This window comes from Sander lucioperca, chromosome 7 (genome assembly GCF_008315115.2).
Source record: "Sander lucioperca isolate FBNREF2018 chromosome 7, SLUC_FBN_1.2, whole genome shotgun sequence".
Classification (NCBI taxonomy): Eukaryota; Metazoa; Chordata; class Actinopteri; order Perciformes; family Percidae; genus Sander; species Sander lucioperca.
This window is the reverse complement of record NC_050179.1, coordinates 28,606,751-28,629,360: the sequence shown is the minus strand read 5'-3', so window position 1 is coordinate 28,629,360 and position 22,610 is coordinate 28,606,751. Positions and strand designations below refer to the sequence as shown.

Sequence of the window (22,610 nt, the reverse complement as noted above, 5' to 3'; positions counted from 1 at the left end):
TTGAGGAGGACAAACTTTACAGAGCTGTAAGCTCAACTACTGCCTTGTCTTTCACCATAACATGTATCACTCGACACACTACTAAACAATATTTGTGTGTGAATGTGTATATTCTTGTTTTTATCTTTGACTTTCTGCTGATACTATGAACTTATCAGAACGTTTGTTGCCGTGTGTTGTTAAATTACATAATTCATACCAATACAACTATATGCATGTGCCAGTCGTGTTTTTGGTGCTTTTATCTTAGAGCTACAGTAATTGTGTTTGTGCTGATAAGGTTTCAGTGCTGCAGCCCTGTATTGCTGAGGCAGTTACAATGTAACTAATTCATGAAATAAATGTCAGGAACCATATTAACCTTCATGTAAAATAGATATTTTATATTATACTAAGCAACTGGTTTTCAAGCCAACAATTTACCACTCACTATTACTACTTCTGCGGTCACTAATGTCAATACTGTTGTATTACTACTTATTTTTCTATTAACTACTCTTTTTCACACATGCAATTATTTCCTTTTGTGTTAAGAAAAGTAAACTACTAAATGTTTAAGATTACATGTATGTCATTATTTGTAGGTCTTTTGAATTTGGGGGTAGTATTGTAAAACTGCAGCCTGACTGATCTCCATCACCTTAACACCTTAATATAATTTCTGCAAAATCCTCTGCAAAAGCCGAGTGTGCTATCTATCTACATTTGAATGTTTTTTGTACATTACAGTAGGAGCAACTGGGACCGTCTGACTGTCGAACAGTAAAGAGCTAAACCCTGAAGAGAGAGGGTTGGCTGGGTAGTAACAGAATCCATGTTGCTAGCCTATGATTGGCTGTTGCAGCTTAATGACAGCAAGCTGTCCACCAATCAGCTGCAAGCACAGAGTGAAGCTGCTACGACAGCTGTTCCCGTAGCTGAGGACTCATTCACTCTTTTCACTGGGTCACTAGTTGTCTCGCTGCCTTCCTCATTCCCTCCCTGCTCCCCAGTTCTGCTGACTGTACCATGCTTTCTTTGTTTCCCTTCTCTCACAGATAAAGGGTTCCTCCACCATTTCAAACACATACTCAGGCTGCTCTTTAGTCTGGCTATCACCAGACCAAGACAATTAGTCTGGTGAGTCTGCTCTGTATTTTCTCTGCACAAGAGGCGTGATCAACGGGCATAGTTCAAATGACTCTGTACGCAACTGTATAGTCCTTCAACCAATCAGACCAACCATCCAGGTGACGTAGCAGCGACAGCGGCATCAACGGGTTGCTGCGCTTCGGTGGCCGCCATGTTGAATATAAACAAAAAGCTGCTTGGTCGCTTCTCTATCGTCATCGTGTTAAACCCGCTAATAGCGCGCCAGGTGGATAAGCCAGTTTGTGATTGGTTCCCGCAGACGGAAGCAGGATAGATAAAAGGTACAGGTTTCCAGCCTGAGCTGCAGGGAGAAATCAAATCGCCGGCAGATCGGGCTGGGTTTACCCAGTTTAGCTGCTCTTAATAGCGCCTGTCCAAATATATGTTTATTTGATGTGGTACAGATCCTGCTTTTTTGTGTGCTGCAAGTCCATTTTTCATTTCCAGTTTTGTGACATCAAAGGCAATCAGGTGATAACAGAGCTGCAAAGTCAAGTAGGCAGAAAGAAGACACGGGCCATGGGTCTGTTTAACATTATGTGTAATACCCGAGTGGAGATAAGACAGGCTGATCGTGATAGAAGAGCAAGTTATCTGTATAATGCTACATGCAACAAAACTGCAAAAGCTAATTCTAAATGGGCCGCGTTTTTCATCCATCACCGTGACAGCAAGTGGACTTTTAAGCTGAAATAACAAGTGGATTAGCATGCTGTTTCAATCAGCAAGAGAGGAATAACCGAAAACCTGGTTTATCGAATAGCGTTGGTACCGCAGAAGATTGAGTCATAATTCAATTGGTGCCAAATTTCGGACCCTTACCACGCCCCCCCATGCACATAGGTGGGTGATGACACACAAATCCAATCTGATCACTTGCAAACAAAGCCCAGTTCAGACCAAAGATTCGCGACGAGACGAGTTGAAACTTGCAACGAGCCGGTCTGCAGCGTTCTGAAAGCTGCCAGTTGACCAATGAGACGAGACCGTGTATCATCTCCATAACAACGCCTGTTTGTACTTCCGTTCTAACTTCAGACTTTCCAGGCTTTTTGTAGCCAAATTTGTTGCGTCTAAATATGAATGTGGATAACGTTAGTGATAGTGAGATGCTTGCTACAGTTACATTTCTAGTTATGAATCGGCAAAAACACGTTTTATTTCTCTGATTACCTTGTTCTAGTGCAGCTGGGCTCTCCCTCTCTTCAGTCTCTCTCTATCTCGCTTGACCATATAACGTTACCGTGCTTTTGGGCGGTCGTTGAGGCTCCGTCTAAAACTTTCTAAAACATTTTTAGACCTTTATGGACAGGACAGCTGAAGACATGAAAGAGGAGAGAGAGGGGGGGATGACATGCAGCAAAGGGCCGCAGGGCGGAGTCAAACCTGGGTCCACTGCTTCGAGGAGTAAACCTATGGGCGCCCGCTCTACCAACTGAGCTATCTGGGCGCCCTCCGTCTAAAACTTTTGACCAGCTGTTTGTAACACAAAATAAAATGGATTATTCATTATTATTCAATGGATTGATCATTTTATTTCTATAGTTTGTTGCTGACTTCAGCAGCTGACCTCTCTACTGGCTGTTGAAACAGGTGACGTCTCTTACGTTCTAAAACCAGCCTCTGCGACTCGACCAGCTGAGTCGCAGCGAAACCATCAGCTGGCTTGAGTCGAGCTGAGACGAGCCGGTTCAGACCACTGCAACTTTTCTCTGTTCTAAAGCATTCTAAAACGGTTTTGTCTCGTCGCAGATCTTTGGTCTGAACAGGGCTTAACACTGTGGACCCTACGTACTTTATTAAAGGAACACACCGACTTATTGGGACTTTGGCTTATTCACCGTATCCCCCAGATAGAAGATGTCTGCGTGTCATGTGACCTTGTTATTTGTACATGCTGTGACTATACAAATCACAACATGTAAATAGGAAAATGTTGGCATTATTTTGTCTCTTATTGGGAGCAGTAGGCTAGATGGAGCCAGTTACCTCCAGGATCTGTGCTAAGCTAGGCTAGCGGTGGGGTTGTCAGACAGAGTTACGACACGCACGGAGATGAGAAGGGTATGTATGGACTTATCTAACTTTGGGGGATACGGGGAATAAGACCCAATAAGTCGGCGTGCTCCTTTAAGTCGTGCTTGCATGCAGTTGTACCTACAGCTTTAGTTTCATCGTGGAAGTTCTCAGTCAATCATTAACATGCCGTGCATTTCACCTGATGAAACCCCACAGCATATACCTGCCCATACCAGACTTGTTACCGTTCCCCTCCCCCACGTTATTTCAGCAGCTGTTCAGCAGATGGCAAACAGGCTCTGCACACACCTTTCCCTGTTCTTTTGTTGTGCTCCCTTTCCTTTATAAGAATTAAAAACATTGCATTTGGTAGGACTGTTCTCTTGTCCTCTTGTTTCCTTCTCTACTGTTGAGAAGGTGAATCTTATGATCATATGCTGAACAGATTGTAAAGCCCCCTGAGGCAATTGGGGATTTGTGATATTGGGCTAGATAACTAACACTGACTTGACAGATTCGTCAGTTGGCCTATACAAACTATCGATGGCGAAAAAAACCTTCAACCCCAGCAGTAGGCAGCTTTAGGGCTGTGACGATCACTGCATCACCGCGGTGATGACATCATCACCGCCATCAGCGCATTTTTCTTTTTTTAACTTTCTGCTGGCCAAGGGGAGAACAGATGTCGTGTGAGAGCAATAATCATTGTGTAGGTATCCTCATCGACTGTCTTCTATCCTACATTCAAGAGATTATGGATGAAAACAATTAAGCTGCTCGTCACTTCAGCTTCGCACAAGAGGATGGACAGTCCATTAAACTGTATAGGATTGTTGTTTCATTGTTCACTTATAACTCACTTGACATCATCTTTGCCATCTCTTTTTCCTCGTGTATTTACAGAAACGCTTATTGATATGCATTGCCCCTATCAAATTAAAATGAAATTAAACATGGAATGGGTGAAACAGAGCTGTTCCGCTGTTAAGCCAGCAGGGGAGGTTAGGGCTGGGCGATATGCACCCAAAAATCATGGCATTGATATGTTTTAGGCTCAACAGCGATACACAATATATATCTCGATATTTTCTACAAAGCCGGATAAATGTTCAGTTGTAAGTCAAAGCAACATGTGAGATGTCACAAGCACATCCCTTCCCTGTTTGAAAATATACAGCTGCAACACATGTAACTGATTACATAATAACAATGACTATATTGAATAAAAACAGGCCTTTCTCTGAGAATGCTCCTTCAGCTGTTTTCAACAAAAATAGACTGATAAAGAGAGAGGAAGTACAATGGACTAAAGTGTGAATGATACAAAAACTTTCTGTGATCATGAAGCCGACTGTTACTGTACACTGAGTGATGGCTGACTCATATGAACAAGTCCAGCACGGGTTGAAATCGCCGTTATAGTTCTCGTGTATGAAATTTGTGTCGTCACTGCGCTGCATTTTAATAAACTATGATAGCCATGGCTCACATCTCTCACCCGCATCCAGGCACCGTCTCACTCACTCCTACTCATAGAACTGAAGTTAAAGTTACATCCGTTAACTACTGACCTTCAGTGTTTTTCGCCAATGGAACTTTACCAACGAAAACACTGGTACAAATACAGGTTTTCCTCTCTTTCTTAACAAAATATACAGCTGTGCAAACTAAAACTGTAGCCCAATGTGGTGCTGTGTCTCCCTCCATTGTGTATGGGAGCTAGTCTGGATAATAGAAGTATGAAGCCTGACATGCCTTCCGCTCTCTTTGTGTTGTCCTTCTCAAAATCCCTTTGCTACGGGAAACAGCAACAAACTTCTGGCTACCTAGCCACATGCTGAGTTTTGGAAAAAAAATGTGGAACGTGCAATAACACAGACCTGCTTCAATGAATGATTGTAAAGATTTACAAAGAATATGGTTACAGCATTTGATCTCTGACTGGGACATTTTGGGACCGATTGGTGGGATTGCTGTGGACGAAGTACACACGGCGAGCAAATGATGTTTAACCATGTATCCAGCTAATTTAACTAGCTCACGTTACTGAGTCTTCACAGTGCTGTGGACATAGGTCTGGCAATCTGAGACCACGTGGGAGCTAGTGGGGGTTGGGTTGCCCGGAGAGTGAGAGAGGAGAGATGCAAACACAGGCACGGCTTTCAACAATCTGATCAATCCAATACACAGAGAGCTGTCAAAGACTACGTTTGAATGTTCCTTCTAAAAACACACAGGTTCAAACTATTGGAATAACTATTTTTGCACATTATGTCCATAAGATGGCAAACATAGCATACAACGACATATACATAACTACTTTAGGTATATTTATTCCAACATAACATGTCTTTTAAAAGATCTCTACTAATATCCTATACTGTGATATTTAATATTAAGACAGTAATAGACCTCTCTCTGCGCCCTCTGCACCGCTAAACAATTAGCCCCCTAGCAAGCAAGCAAGCTAGCTTACCAGCCAGCCTCTAAATTAGTAAAATGTAAGAACTTAATGTTTCATTCACACGCTCTTGTCAAATCTAAGGAAGGCACATTGCTATTGCCAGATGAGTGACATGTTTGTTTGGCTTATTTTAAGGTAACCAGTGTATGATAAAGGCATGTTGGGTTGAGGAAAGAAGCAAGCTAACGTTAGCTAACGAGCCAGTAGCGGGCCATTCGGTCCCTCCGCTTCGCTCCCATTGCAGGGAGACTTCTTTGCCGAGAGAACGGATGACAGCCCGTACCAGTACTGCTGTCTTCCTGGCGGGCAGTGAAGCAGAGGGACCGTAGGCTCTGTTCGGTTCTGCCGCTGCTGGCTAGAGCAAATGCCGTTTGTTGTGGATATCATAGCAAAGGTATCCGGTTTCCCTTGTGTTGTTGAATGATGAATAGATTACGGCCGGTATGGGGAGTTATTTCATTGCACGCATGCGCAAAACGTAAGTGGTACTTGGCAGTCGGCTGTAGTCTGTGCGGTGTGTTCCCGTGCTAATTTTTGGCCCAGACAAAGGCGACGAGGGCCGACAAGAGGCGACGCCACAGGTGGCTGTCGGCAGCGGTAGTCGTCGGCCGTCGGCTTGGTTTATCAGGGCCTTAACAAGCGCTAACGTCGCTAATGTTAGGCTCATTGTGAAAAACAACAACAGAGAGAAACAGACTGTCTTGCGGTCTGGGAGTTGCAGGTGAACTCGTTAAAACCATTGGGATAGAAATACGGTGTTTCGGAGCATCAGAGAGCAGCGCAGGCATTTAAGTGGCAACCAAATGAGGCACCGAAATCCGTGTTGCTATTCGGTCCAGTAGATACCGGTCATTTAGACACCGGTGCCGTATTAGCACCGGGGTTCAGTACCCAACCCTAGTTTTAAGTTGTGTGTACTAGGGCTGTCCTCGACTAAAGAAATTCTTAGTCGACTAACACTTATATGATTTTGTCGATTAATCGATTAGTTGATGTAATCGACAGAGCTGTGCTCTTTGAGAGGTGATTAAGACTAGAAAAGCACAATATAAATTTAGTTAATTAACCATCTGTAAAACTGACTTTCTCCACAATTAATCCTGCAAAAGCACCACTTTAAATCTTGTGTTTACCAGAAATGTGCCCATAAGTTTCTTGGAAATGAGTAATTAAGCATGAATAAGCATAAAAAATGACTTATCAACTAAAGAAATCTTAGTCGACTAAGACCAAAACGACCGATTAGTCGACTAATCGACTAAGAGGTGGCAGCCCTAGTGTGTACACCCTTTTTTTATTCATTTAAAGATGGTCTATATCAGAGACGTTTCATTTACGGGATAGTTCCGGATGTCCCTCATTTTCGGCCGGATGTCCCTCACCTTCCACTTTCTTTGTGTTGGCATTCTAAACTCCAGTCGATACGGGAAACATCCTCTGTGCTGAAACCAACAATGAAATTATATTTATCTGAATTCTCATCACAGACTCGACAGCCATTTTAATTCCAGAGCTCGCCTCCCTACGTGCACATGTTCCACCAAAACAAGTTCCTCCAGAGGCTATTTTGCAGAGGCACCGTCCCAAGACGATTGTGATTGGTTTAAAGAAATGCCAATAAACCAGAGCATGTTTTTCTCCCATCCCAGAATGTTGTGTGGACTAGCCAGACCCTCCTTCACAGCGCTGTGGAGGAAGGTCTGGCAATGTGAGACTAATTTAGAGATAACTTCTGTTATGATTTGACGCTATAAATAAAATGTAGTTGAATGGAAAAGCAGCTAGTGTCATTCACTTGCACCGGTTGCTGTTCCCGTAGCACATGGCTTTCTGCCTGTTGATGGGTTAAGTAAACAAGAACATGGAGGAGTTTCTGGAGAATCACCTCAGAGAGGAGCATCACACACACACACACACACACGCACACACACACACACACAGTATGCTGACTAGTCACTACAAACCATATAATCATTCAAATACACAGCACAAGTGCTCTTCCAAATGACTTTGAGATTGTGACTGGAGTAAAAAAGTCCAAAAAAGGTCAGTGCCTAATCTCTCAGTCCTGCTTTGAAACATAGACATCAGCAACAGCCAGTGTTTGGAATAGTACAACACTAACTAGTATGTTTCTCCATTGTATTACTCCAATTGATCTGTATGTTAGAATAATATAAAGGTTTGCAAGCAACAGGTAATACTGACCATGACCTTTAACCCTGTTGTAATTCACTTCATTAAAGCCTTTCACACGGAATATTTCAAGGTATTTAAAATGAATGGAAGTGTGTGTGTGTGTGTGTGTGTGTGTGTGTGTGTGTGTGTGTGTGTGTGTGTGTGTGTGTGTGTGTGTACAAATAAATCCTTGTCCAACCTTTAATCTTGACAGTAGGGGAGTTGGGTCCAGCGGACTGCTTCCTCCATCCTCTCCAGTTCTGACAGAGGCTCTCGGCCTCTGAGATGAAGGAGCACAGAGAGTCTTCCTCGAACCGGTCCGAGTCTTCGAAGGAGAACCTCTCCCCATCCTCCCACTCGGCGAACATCAGTTCCATTACATCCACTTTTTAACTGCTTCGGAGTCCAGCGGACTGCGACTTGAGGTCACGGCCTTTCTTCAATCCAAAAAAAAAGCAAGGGGATTCCCGGCGGACAGTGTCCAACACTCGGAGAGAATCAAGTCTCAAGACTGGGGGAGGGGAGGCCACTAGCAACCAAAACACAGCTGAGAGGCTTACCGCTGGGCCCTCAAACACAGCTACATAATACAAACTGACAATGCGGTGGTCTACTTTAAATAGTCCGTAGGAGTGTGTACACAACAAAACTACAATTAAAAAGTATCCTTACGTAACTTTTCCTATGTTTACAGATGGTTTCTTATATATTCAAATCAAACTACTAGTCATTTAGATCGATTTAATAATTCCCTTCATGCTGCCTGGCTGAGTTGTAGCTCCCTTTACAGCCTATTACTTTGAACAGCAGGCCCTGTCGTCTATTTGACTGTAACGTACTATTAACTGCCGCTGAGAGGACAAACGAGCCAAACTCACCATCTAAGTATTGTTAAAGTTACTGTCAAACAGACCGAAGAGTATGGAGTGAAAAACTGAAAATGTCCACCCACTAACGTTATGCACATAGAGTTGCAACAACGCTGGCTATGGATATGATTACATCTTTAAGAAGTAAACGGTTTTCTTTAAGAAGTCAGTTGTTTTCCTTCATCCCGGCGTCCTACTCTTTCAGCCAATCAACACTGGTAAACTACACTGGGTATCTAGCTAACTAGATTATCTAATGTAGCATTAACACTTAAATTACACCAATCCTGAAAGTGTTTAATCTCTTTCACAGCAAATATTTTAAACGAGTCAGTGTCAAAAACACACGTCGCTTTAGTATTGCCAAATGTCTTCTTTGTTCTGCATTTAGTGTGCTAGTTTAATGTTCTTATGCTGGGCTGCTAATGCAAATCATTTAGCCGACGTTAGCTGAACGGCTAATTATGCTAATAACTGCATACTGTGATACCACAAACGACTGCCATCCGCTGCAGACGACTATATTGAGGTTAGATTTAGTTTTAAACCGACGACAGGTTTCTTCAGGTCGGTTTACCTTCGCTCTGCTTCGATACAACTACCTTATATTAGCTAAGCTATATGTATTAGCTAGCACTAGAAAGCTACCATCCAATCGGCTAACTTCAGCTAGCTTGAATAGCTGTTTGTTTACATTTACTGGTGATGCTATACACCTTTCGTACTGTAAGGACTACATGCTTATTTATATCGCAAATCTTCTGGACTTTTGCATTTTCTTAGGTCACATACGGTTCATATTTCGATATTAATCCCCGCTCCTAGCTCAATGTTTTCCTTTCTTTGTATTAGTATAAGAGCCTCCTCTCTGACGTTAAAATCTGGGATATTCCTCAGTCAGCTCTGGTGCAGAAATTCTGATGAGTCCTTCAGATATCCTCCTTCCCGACTGACACTGGTTGTCAGTGGCCTCTTATAATCGTCTTTGCCTCTAAATGACACCGGGATCCCCAGATGATTTCCCGTATCCCTCACGTCCAGGCTCTCTCACTCTGCCGGGGGAAGATGGCTCACCTCTCTTGCAGCTCCTCCTCCATCAGCTGATCATAGCTTCCGGCTGCCAGCTCTACACGGTACACAGGCAGTCGGTCAGATGGCCTTCAGCTCGGGTGGAAAAGAGTGCAGTCATGCGAGGTGTCAACAAACCGAATAGGTTACACTCAGTCATACCGTCATGTAGAGCGACAGTTCAAACCAGACTCTGGACATTTAGATTCTTGACTTTTGATTTATTTAAATGACCTTACTCCATAAATAATTAAGCCCTGATCTAAAAGCATCTGGCCACATTACTTGAGGAACACTGCATGAATGTACCCTGTTGTCAAGGTGAGTACGGGCCATATTGTCTGAGCAGTGGTGGAAGAACTTGTCAGATCCTTAGCTTAAGTGAAAGTAGCAATACCACAAATTAAAATTACAGAAATATTATGAGGAAAATGTATAAAAATCAAAAGAAAATGTGTTAGGCTAATTATGAAATAGAACCTTTCATAATTTGTATGACTAGAAGGATATTACATTAGTCGATTCATATTCTGGACTTGGTCATTTATAGTCGGGTGGCGAGGTCAGCCAATCAGCGCTCTTGTTTGGGTAGAGAGAAAACACCAGTAGGCCTATACCAGCCAGTGTGTTTCCTTTTTAGTTAGCGAAGAAAGTGGCTGAGACATATCGTATTGATGTAAATTGCAGTAGTTTCCGTATGTCAGTCATCCATGCACGTGTGTGTTCAGAAACATGTGAGTAGACTGGTGTTTCGGTGCCTTAAGTTTATGTTGATGTTCATATTTTTATACATGGGCTCCATAAGACCATACATACACAAATACTAGAAACACAATTTTGCCAAATTAACATTAACATATTATACAATTATTTGCTTGGTAAAATAAAAAGCAATACAGATATTACGTTATGTTATGTATATGTTGTATGTGCATGCTTTTTATGTGTATGTGCATGGTGAAATTGGTGTGTATGTGTATATGTGTTTGTGAGATAGTGTTGTAAGTGCATGCTTTTTATGTGTGTGCGAGGTGAAATTAGAGTATGTGCATGCATTCATGATATATGGCCTAAACGGCTCTGCATAGTTACGGGTTCCATTTAACATGCTTGCTGCCCTCTCATGTCTGACAGGTTCTAAATTATATGGCTGCGGGCCATCATACGTGTTATTAGTGGTTCTTGCCACCTCTTCCTCATCCCAGTCAGTCGCCATAGTTCTAGTACTAGGCTGAGGCTAGTCTCCCCAAAGTGACGTCATCACCAAATTGCGTTAACACCATTTGGAGACATTTTGAAAATGATATACATATCTTGAGTGCTTTATGTACCCCAGTGTTTCCCACACGTAGACTAATTTGTGGCGGTGCGCCATACAATCAACACCGGCCGCCACGTATTGCGTTTCATTATTAATTTTTTATTTTTTTTAGCGCTATTTAAAACACACAGCGTATTCATTTAGCTGCATTTCCTTTCCCTGCTCTTCTCCGTCTCTCTGTCGCTCACGCATCTCTCTCACATACACACACACACAGATACACACACAGCCCCTCCCCTCCGTGCACACAGCGTCTGTCTCCATCAAAACGAGAGAAAGACAGCTGGCGAAATTCACAAGTTCAGGAAAGGTTGGTATCTCGTGAACACCTTTACACAATCACACATTAAAGTGCTATAAAAAATATTTCATATTCTGAATACAATGTTGTCAGTGTGTTAATGTTGAGTCCCAACCCGACCCTTAGCAAACAAGCGATTGCACCTGCTTTAGAACGTTAAATAGTCGCAAGTTTGTGTTAAAATGCAGTTGGGTTGCCGAGGTCAAAACACAATATGTAGCAGCTGTGAATCAAATAAACTTATTATAAACAATGTTATGTCATTTTTTTACTCTTACTCTGAATGTTTTCTGCTTCAATCCACGTGTTGAGGATGAGGACCAGCCTGAACCGGAGGTATCAGTCTGAAACAGAGCTGAGCAGTCCGACCAGTGTAATTAGTTATGTTATTAATTTCTTTATAATATTTTCAGGCTTCAACCAGTGCTGCTCAAGCAGAAAGACAGGGTCACTGGGAGAGAAAGAGATAGATTAGTTAGGTATTGAAGAAAGAGTAGGAAAGGAGGATAGCATCCAACAGCGTGTCCTCCTCAGTTTTTGATACTTGATTGTTACGAAAATAAGTATTCCTCCCCCCCCCCACCACCACAAATTGCTTTCTAATCTGTGGGAAACACTGTACCCATTAATCGACAGTGGTGGTTAACCTGCAACATGGGTTTTACATGCATTACTGTTGTGTTACTGCTGACAGTATGGTGAGGGATTAAGTGTGGGCTGCACTTGATAGCTTTAGATGGTAGGTGGCAGTGAAATGCTTGAATGCTGTTGACAGCATGGTTGACAGGATTTTAAAGTGCTCATATTATGCTCACTTGAAAAGAGGAGCTGCAGCAATGTGCAGTACAACAAAAATATGGTGTTTTTTGATAATTAAACCATGTAAACCTATTCTGGTACAACCTCTAAATACAATTATGAACCTGAAAGTTCATACTCACTTTTCAAGTGAGCATAATATGAGCACTTTAAAATCCTGTCACATTGCACATTGGTGCAGCTCCTCTTTTCACCCTGTGTGTTGAGCTCTCTGTTTTAGCTACAGAGTGAGACATCTCACTTCTGTTTCATCTTTGTTGGCAGTCGCACATGCGCAGTAGCTAGGTAAGGACTACTAGCCAGTCAGAAGCAGAGTATGAGGGCGTGCCATGCTAGCAGCTAGGTGAGCATTATAACGTGTGTTCCAAAGTGACCACGTTTGTCTCTGAAGTGAAGGCTGGACTACAATAGAGCTGTTTGGAGCAGTTGGTGAACAGTGTTTTCTGTTAGAGATGTTAAGTCCCTTTAGGGTGGACTTTGGGCTTTTTCACTTTTTAAACCTATAACGTGCACAAAAAGATATATAACACAATAAAGGAAAGGGAAAAAGCCAAAAAGCTGAATATGAGAACTTTAAGATTTGAGAATAATACACCCTCTGACCACGGAGGAACAAATGGGTTGCAAATGGCAGAGTGGCGCTGTCTGTATTTCCGCTTGTTGACTCCATAGGAAGTGAAGCAACTGCAGAACCAACGTTTCAAAGTTTATGACTTACGACTCACCACCGTTCTGCACTGCACGCTGCACTGCACGCTGCACTGCACGCTGCACTGCACGCTGCACTGCACGCTGCACTGCACGCTGCACTGGCTGGGATTCTGCGGGCTTTGTGATCCACTGGTTAGCAGTATGAGCTCCATATGAGCACTGATCTTTCACAGACCCAGGTAGTGCGCAGTGCAGAGCTACAGCAATTAGCTAGGCAGTGGGAGCACTATTGTCAACGCCGGTCTGCTGTACAGCAACTGTCTGACCTGCTGGAACAGCACTGCAGTACCGTGAGCCGGTAAGAGATAAACCGTGGTCAAGCCAGCTGCTGTCTGAGCGAGTCCTGAAAGATACATATATGCATTTCTCTGGCACAAGAGGTAGAGCGGTCATCTACCAGAGGGTCGGTTGTTTGATCCCCTAGCCTCTGCAGTCTACATGTCTACGTGTCCTTGACCAAGATACTGAATCCCAAACTGCTTCCGATGCTGAGCTATCGGTGTGTACATGTGTGTGAATGTTTATCTCACAAGCAGGTGGCACCTTGTACGGTAGCCTCGGCCAGTGTGTTCATGAATAAGTGTATGAATACGAGTGGGAATGGGGTGAATGCTGCCTGTAATGTAAAGCACTTTGAGTGGTCGCTAAGACTAGCAAAAGCGCTATATAAATGCAGTCTATTTATATAAATGCAGTCCATTCTTGTATGTGCTTTCTGTGGTCTTCTTTTATGAACAAAAGGCTGACATCGGTATGCATTGTACTTTATCCTTGTGTTAAACCTGTTGTAGGTTTTATTTTGCCAATGGGTTATCAGATAAATCCTAAAGATTGCTATTTCAGATATCCTGTCTGCAGACGGCCTCTGAGCAGGAACGATATCCTGACAAATACATGTTTTCACATGTTCTTTGTGTGTTCTTTTATGAACATGAAACACTTTTTCTTTCGCGAAGATACACTCAATAAAAGGGTAAGGTTTAGGGTTAGGGTTAAGACAAACTATATCACTTGTACAGGCAATATGATTTAATTTTGTATATGTTTTTTTTTCTTCTTTTTCTCCACAACCATGTAGCCAACCCCTGGAAATGAACTTGCAACCCCATTGGAGGTCAGGATGAGAACCACTGCAAAAATATACAATACAATAACACCGTCCAATATAGAAATAAGAAGCAACAGTGTTGACAATGGTTCACTGTTACAAAGCATTTGATAGTCAGATTCTTGTCATGTGTATGGATGAATTTGAGAAAATGAAACAACTAGTCAGAACATAAGTGGTCTTACTGCTTCTATTATTGACTATATATTTTATTCACTAAAGCTTATATTATAAACACTGAACACTAATGAACAGTCTACTGCTCTGTTTAAAAAACACTATGGGATGGGGCACATTAGTAGCTCACCTGGTAGAGCGCACACACCATGTATCCAGGCCGAGTTCTAACCGCAGTGCCCTGAGTTCGATTTGGACGCTTTACTGCATGTCATCCTCTCTCTCTCTCAAAAAAAGGTTGCATTCACACAGGGAAGTCCAGGTCACATATTTTACGTTTAAAGCCATAGTGCGTCTCCCCCATGAGGAATTCCAAGTAATGACAACACTGTCGGCATATGTCGTCCACATGATACAAGCCTTCCGTGATCATGCTCCGCCCCCCATTCCTCCTCCACGTAGTTGCTAGTAGCCAAGGAGGACACGGAGGATTAAAAAAACATGATGGACTCTTCAGAAGATCTCATTATCTTCACTCCAGTTTCTGCGTGGGAAAGTCACCGGACGCCACAATCTTCTGAACATAGTCACACTGAGAAATCCAGAGAGAGTTGTGTGGAGCTGATAGTCTTAATTAGCTTTGTAGCAACTCATTTGGCAATGGCTTGAATGTAACGGACGTTCATTAATATCAAGAAGTTACGCACTAAAGCTTTAATGCAGCACATAGCGAGAGGCACTAGGTTACAGGCTTGCGAGCCATTTAGCAGCACTTCCAGTTGTCATCATGTTATAAGTACAGAACTCAAGTCAAGAGGGCAACAGCTGCCTCCAAGACGGTCTCTGGTGTCAGATATGAATGCCCTCCATCTTTCTCTGGCTGTCCACTGACTCCTGGTCCATGACTTTTGACCCATTTTCCAATGTTTGTTTTATATACATTGTGATGTGTTTGTTCTTTGTTCCTTTATTTACACATTAAAAAAATATGTTGTCAGACACTTAGAATATTAATCTGAGTCTGTCAGCGGCAAAATGAGCACTTTAGTGAAGGTAAATACAAGCTGCACAATTGTCCTATTAACTTACATTGTAGCTTGTTTCTCCGCTGCCGACTGCAGAGATCTCACTTAATACTGGACCAATGTCAAAGATTGTTGTTCCCATCAGTCACTTAGACACAAAAACATAGGAAAATAGGGTAGAAAAAAAATGGTAGATACCCTTTAAGGAAGAAGTACCCTATTCAGATCTTTTAATTAAGTATAAACGTAATGTCAGGTTTGGGGAACAGAACTCAGACGCGGACACTGGAGTAGTTAAAAAAAAGAAAAATATTTGTCAACAATAACTTGTGGTAGGAGATGAACTTGTCTGTAGTGGTAGGAACTGGTAGCGGAGTGTGGCGAGGAGATCAAGGTTTGTAGAAGCAGGAGACTGGAGTGGAGCTGACTGGGTCCAAGATCTGGTTGTTGCTGGAGGTGAGTTTTTCTTCTAGAACACGGAAACAGAAGAGTTAGATCGAGGCAAAAACTCAGAACGACAAAACACTAGCAAGAGCAGCAAAGAACTCATACTCATGGTAAGTAACAATCCAGCGTCAAGCAGAAGGTCACACTGATCTTTAAAGGAGGTAGATGAGCTGATGAGTAGCAGGTGAGTTGATTAGTGAATTGGAACCAGGTGTGAGGAGAAGGCAGCAGGAGGAGGTGTGTCCACACACTGTGGAAAATGATGTTAGGGAAAGGGAGAAAACAGAAAACACACCAGCCAAACTGCAAGAAACCAAACACAGTCACACCAGCCCGGAAAGTCACCGGGGCGTGACATGTAAAAGTACTAATAGGTAGAGATGGCACGATACCATTTTTTGCTTCCCGATACTGATTCTGATACCTGAACTTGCGTATCGGCCGATACAGAGTACCGATCCGATACCAATGTGTCATATATTTGATTATGTTTTAACAACTGTCTACTACTATCCCTGTATGGATGTGATATGATTTCTATCTTTGTTGTCGGTCTGGCTCAGGTTAAACTCTTTGTGAAACATGAACAAACACAAACAATGAACACCACAGAACTTTTTTTTATTCTGCAGTTTGACAGTCAGTTATAACGGAAAAAGAACATAAATAAACTACTTTAACGTAGATTTTCTTTAGGGCTTTATTATTACATGGTATCGGATCGGTGCATAAACTCCAGTACTTCCCGATACCGATACCAGCTGGTACATCTCTACTAATAGGCCTACCACATTGTAAAAATACTGTTACAAGTAAAAGTCCTGCATTGAAAATGTTACTTCAGTAAAAGTATGTAAGTATCATTAGGAAAATGTACTTGAAGTAATAAAAGTAAAAGTAAATCCTCCATGTTTTAGAAACTAGAAACGATGAAGACAGTTGTGTCAATCAACTGTGTTTAACCGGCTTATCATTTCAGCTATACTAGTAGGCCGCTATATTGTTGGGTAGTTTAATCTATAATATAACCTTGTATTTTATAAACTACATGTGTTTTGTGCGCCAACATCTTTATTTGTAAAGTAACTAGTAACTAAAGCTGTCAGATGAATGTAGTGGAGTAAAAAGTACAATATTTCTCTCTGAAATGTAGCGGAGTAGAAGTAGAAAGTGGCATGAAAAGAAAAGACCCGAGTAAAGTACAAGTAGCTCAACATTTGGACTGAAGTACAGTACTGGAGTAAATGTAGTAACTTGTAGTTACATTCCACCACTGCCCTTAGGGCAAATGTGTTATCTGTGATATAAGGCTATATAAATCAAATTGTTTTGACTGCATTCAGAAAGGCAAATATACATGACAGAAAGTGAGTGATATCAGCTGGAAGCTGGGGAGCCTATAGGTGCAAAATAAGGAGTCATGAGCATTTTCTCACACTTTTACTGTACAGTGACTATTCAAAATACAACAAGCTGTTGGAGGCCCATGCCATAGGTTCAACACCATTTAGCAGGTTAGCAGATTCAAATAAAAACTCCAGGTTTTTTTCACACATGTTCAACATCCAACAACAGTGCCTGATATAACAATGGAGAAAATCTGACTGCACTGATGCTCATGCTCAGTCAGTAAGTACTCGACTCAGATTAATATGTTACTCCGGTTAAAAATAAATCAATAAATTCCCCTAGAAACATCCCAGACTTATGCACTAAATGCTCAGAAGTGAAGAGGACATTGTTAGTCTGTGTTTGGCAATGCAGAAAAAATATAATGAAGCTATTTTTTAAAAACAACATGCAGTGGTGTAGTCTACGTGGTACGCAGGTATACACAGTATACCCACTAAGAAAGCTCCAGGATTTCCATATACCCACTTAAAAATGCCCAATGACATGTAACAACATACTTTCCATTATATTTGATATATATTTTTAAATTGTCATCTGTGTTTTTCTTCTTCACATAGCATAAATAGGTATTTCCACCGTAAATTGGTGCATAAAAGTGTATCGCCACTATGATACGCCCCCCCCCCCCCCTCCCCCAAAGGCAGATTCTGGCCTATATATATATATATACTATACAGTACAGTATACCCACTACAATACATTAGACTACACCACTGACAACATGGATCCTAAATGTTTTATTGTTTTATTTCTTTATAATGGTAAATCTTAGTTTTCTGCATGCTAAATGACTAATTGCACTCTTTTGGAAAAAGACTAACCAGCCAAGTGTTGAACAATGATTTAGGCAGATGCTACTACGTTTTCTGTCAGAAACAGGAAATGGGGACATGTACTGTTTCTGTGAGGTGATTTGATAGATAATAAAGAGGAAAGAATTCTCCTGGGTATAAACCCAGCAAAATGTTTTGTATGCGCTTTCCAGACAGTACCGTAACTATGTAAAGTTCATCTTTCATTTTCAATTTAGATGTATTCTATTATTACCAATGTATAAAACGATTGTTTTGTGTCTGAGTAGCAACTAGTTCTGTGTTTAACTTGTTTCTTTATCGGTGCCTTAATGTGTGTTATTCATACCATAGCTTTGCTTTGTTTCTGTATTGTGTATGCACAAGAAGGCAAATAATACTAAGGGACTGTTCGTTATTTAATTAAGGGGCCACCGGAGGAGTTTTGTGGCCTCTAACCTAAAAAGATGTGACCCTCCCCTCGTCAGTAATAATTTTCCTATGACCCTCCAAAACGATTCGAAAAAAAGGAATGACCCTCCCCTCGCATGCAAGTTTGCACTTAGAAAAGAAGCACAGACACCATTTGATTTTTACAGCCACGATATACAGGAGTTAACCTCTGCATTCTCATCTTACACATCCCACTCCTCTGTTATGTGTGGTGGCCATTTCAGTAGATTTACTCACTAACATAGTTGTGGAAACACAATAAGCATGGAAACTAAATGCACACTTCATGCATTACTGCATTACTTCAAATACTAAGTTACTCTCTAGTAAACTAGTATTCACATGAAATAAAACAATAAAACATTGAGACCATTCAGCAAAGGACGCTGGGAAATAACCAATTCAACACTGGTTGCTATGGACTCGTCACTAGGCTTCGTCATTGTATATTTTAGCACATAGGTAAAGCTGCCGAAGCTGAACATTGTATTCCAAAACACATATGTTTATTTTTAAAGTTTTTAAGTTACATTGTAACAATTTAACAATTCGCCCTTATGAAATCCAATCACGGCACGGCTGTTTTGGAACGCAATAGACAGACGCTTAAATTCAACTAAAATGTAACAGTGAACAATCAGTGTTGGACCTCCAGTCTGTTGAGATGCCTCTCCAAACTCAGAAACCAAGCGCAGTCACACCATAAAACGTTAAGACACGTTGAGAAAAAAAGATCCGCATTTTGTCGTAATCCAATGACACGAAAAAAAAGTAATCCACAGCGATCAGTAGATCCACAAAAAGGTAAATGATACGGTGTATCCAGCAAGGCCGATATGAGCGTCACATACGAGGCCTCTCCACTTCGCCGTTTAAACAAAGTGGAATAAACGTATAAAAGTCCAAATCTACACAAAGCCCGCAATCAATTAGTAAGCTGACATCACATTTATATACATGGCATTTAGGAAACCTTTATTGCAAGGTTGGCACGATGTCCAGACATAGTGCAACAGTAACTTTCGTTTTTTGCGTCTTGCTGCTCCCATCGTCAGCCAGGTAATAATTTTTTACTAAAGCAGTATATGAAATCAGATGTATTACCTATCACCATTTAGTTGTTTTGTGTTATTTACGATATTTATTTAATATCTGGTCATGCCAGATGTAATTATTCCACAATTTTTTTAAACAATGCAATTACCCGTTTGAGCCACCAGGGGCAGTGCTCCTCCGGAGTGATGTGATCCACTTTCTTGGTCTTAGTGAGGACTCGAGCAGCAGCGTTCTGAATCAGCTGCAGCTGTCTGAGTGATTTTTTAGGGAGACCTGTAAAGACACCGTTACAGTAGTCTTTTACTGAAGATAAAAGTAGGGCTGAACGATTAATTGCATTTGCGATAATATCGCGATAAGTTAAAATGCGATTTCCTAATCGCAAAGGCTGCGATTTGGTCACATGACTCGCGAGAGCAAATCAGTCTGCACTCCACAGAGAAAGCATCAACTAGCACGCTAACGCTACGCTATTTCTGTCATTCAAACAACTCTTTCAACAACTTTTACAGCCATTTTAATAAAATGAAGGGTTTTATTTGGGCTTGAGTCCATACATGCAGTTAATGAATACAGGCACACAGAACTCAAGGCTCGGTTAGCAACGATTAGCTCTGATTAGCAGTTAGCTCCGGTTAGCAGTTAGCTAGCTCCGTTATAAAGATATGAGTGGAGGAGCTGCCACTGAGAGGGGTAACAACCAGACTGATACATGACGTTCAGGGAGCTTTCACAGCAGCGTGGCCGCGGTGTTTCAACAGTTTTATTAGTACAGTTAATCCCACGGCAAGAACACCAGCAACTAGCTAACGCAACGATAGCCTCTCTGAACAAGTACACACGGCAGCACGTAACTTCACGAGGGGGAGGGGCTGGAGGCAGCTCCTCTCTGTGCACTGTAAAAAAAAAATACACTGGTGTGTGTGTGTGTGTGTGTGTGTGTGTGTGTCTGTATATATATACTATATTTTTAGTTATTTAACTGTCTAGTGTGTAATTGTGTGTTGTTCATACTATAAAATGATTTATTGTTTGTCTTTCTTGAATAATACAGAAGACAAAGAGCTTAAAAAAATAATCGAATATCGAATCGCAATATTTGGGGAAAAATCGCAATTAGATTATTTTCAAAAATCGTTCAGCCCTAGATAAAAGCATGGACAAGTTTTTCCAAGTCCTGCTGAGACATAAGTCCTTTAACCCTTGATATATTTTTAAGGTGGTAATAGGCTGACTTTGTAATTGTCTTAATGTGGCTGTTAAAATTCAGGTCTGAGTCCATGACTACACCAAGATTTCTGGCTTTGTCTGTTGTTGTTAACATTATCGTTTGAAGCTGAGTGCTGACTTTTAATCGTTCCTCTTTTGCTCCAAAAACAACCACCTCAGTTTTTTCTTCATTTAATTTAAGAAAGTTGTGGCACATCCAGTCGTTAATTTGTTCAATGCACTTAGTCAGTTGTTGTATTGGACTATAGTCCCCTGGCAATAAGGTTATATAAATTTGTGTGTCATCCGCATAACTATGGTAACTTATTTTATTGTTTTCCATAATTTGAGCCAGTGGAAGCATGTAGATGTTAAACAGGAGAGGCCCCAGAACTGAGCCTTGGGGAACTCTGCACGTCATATTTGTATGCTCAGATGTATAATTCCCTATAGACACAAAGTAGTCCCTACTCTTTAAATAAGATTCAAACCACTTAAGTACTGAGCCAGAAATGCCAACCCAGTTTTCCAATCGGTCTAGTAATATGTCATGGTCGACCGTATCAAATGCAGCACTGAGATCAAGTAATACCAAGACTGAAATTTTGCCACTATCTGTGTTTAAGTGGATGTCATTAAAGACTTTAACAAAAGCTGTCTCAGTGCTGTGGTGTGGTCGAAAACCCGACTGGAAGGCATCAAAACTGTTGGCTTTCCCTGTAGCTTTTTACTTTTTGAATTGCTCTCAGTCCTTACCCTGCTGTGTGACGATGAGACGCAATCCAGGTCATGTCCAGGGTCCTGCAGCAGAGGAGCAAATCTGTTATCCAGTTGCACACTCAGTTGTTGGGGAGGCATTTTGTTGCTAATTCTCCCTTTTGCAGCTGTCCACGGCTGTGTCCTACTGAGTACAGGGGTTGAAGAGGCACTCTGCCTGGATGGTAATGCAGGCCAGCCGTTCATATCACAAATCTCAGGGTGCTGTGCCCTGCCCGTTAGTCGTCCTTCCCAGGAAAAGGATTTACTCTTAGGCTTTGCACCAAAAGAGTTCCAGGGAGGACTACCACTTGTTGATTTATTACTTATTCCACAGCCCTCCTGTTTGTCCGTAGTCTTGCTGGTGCTAGGTAGCCGTGTGTTGGCATGCTTCTGTCCATTGTTTTGGGTCAATGGTAAAGTGGTGTCATTCCCACATGATTCGTTCACTTCCAGGTTTACTTCTAACCGTTGAATTTTGGTTTCCAGAATAACAATCTTCTGAAGGAGTTTGTAGTAGTCCTCCATGGAGAAGGGAGGCATCTTGCTGCTAATTAGCTTTAGCTACAATCACTTTAGGACAGGCTTGAGCTATTGGTAGGCCACGCTCACGCAGAAAAATGTTGAAATATAGCAATAGCCTACTATGTCTACAAAAAATGTATAGTCCAGTGATTTATAAGTATCCAAGAGCTGCTGCTCATAGTTTCTCTCAGAGGAAAAGTAAGATTATCAGCAGAAATATGCAAGCAGAGGCAGGAGCAAGCAGCAAAGCGTCTGCACTGTAAGAAGCAGGAAGCAAAGTAAGGTAGTAATCCCTTTCCTGTAAGGCCTGTGTGTCATTAAAGGGGTGATAGAATGTAAAACCGATTTTACCTTGTCATAGTTGAATAACGACTAACGACTAACGTTTGGTGGGTAACTAGGACATACATAGAAGCTCAAAATCTCATTGACACCTCTTTCCTCTGCAAATCTCACAATTTGAAACTGCTGCTGAAAACGGGCAAATCTCAACGAAGCTCATAGTTAACGTCAACTCCTCAACTCCTACCTTATTTGGCTCTACCTTCTATCTTTGTAACGCCCCAACATTTACATAGGCCACTGACTGATCTGGGACCAGTTTGTCTTGTGAATCTAGGTTGCGCAGATCTCAGAAATTGTATACATTGTTCGTCTGCTATTTCATCACTAAATTCACCTCTGAGACTTTTTCATGTGAGAAATCAACTATGTAGAGGTCAAATATGGGCCGTTTTACGAAAATTGATGGCTAATTGCAAATTTTGTCTGACTGTGTGTCAGAGTTCAGTGGCCGGTGCTGCCTGTGTTGCTGCCTCGCTGCCCGGCC

General features: G+C 41.7%; 1 protein-coding gene and 1 long non-coding RNA gene across 14 annotated transcripts in view; one reads left to right on the top strand and one right to left on the bottom strand.

Moving 5' to 3' along the window:
* Positions 1-9,777, bottom strand: part of zswim8 (zinc finger, SWIM-type containing 8) — a 64,496-nt gene extending 54,719 nt beyond the window's left edge. For 8 of the 13 annotated variants that reach the window (XM_031324048.2, XM_031324053.2, XM_031324055.2 and 5 more), the window contains exon 1: positions 7,992-9,777. In XM_031324048.2, coding sequence (XP_031179908.2) covers positions 7,992-8,169 — 178 coding nt within the window. In that variant the 5' untranslated portion in view covers positions 8,170-9,777. The remainder of the gene's footprint in view (positions 1-7,991) is intronic. The other 5 variants (XM_031324057.2, XM_031324058.2, XM_031324050.2 and 2 more) reach the window with 1 other exon arrangement.
* LOC116067601 overlaps positions 1-21,724 on the top strand; it is a 26,420-nt gene extending 4,696 nt beyond the window's left edge. The window contains exons 2-3 of the long non-coding RNA XR_004109259.1: positions 11,553-11,567; positions 21,713-21,724. This is a non-coding gene — a long non-coding RNA (uncharacterized LOC116067601). The remainder of the gene's footprint in view (positions 1-11,552; positions 11,568-21,712) is intronic.
* The last annotated feature ends 886 nt before the right edge of the window (positions 21,725-22,610 follow it).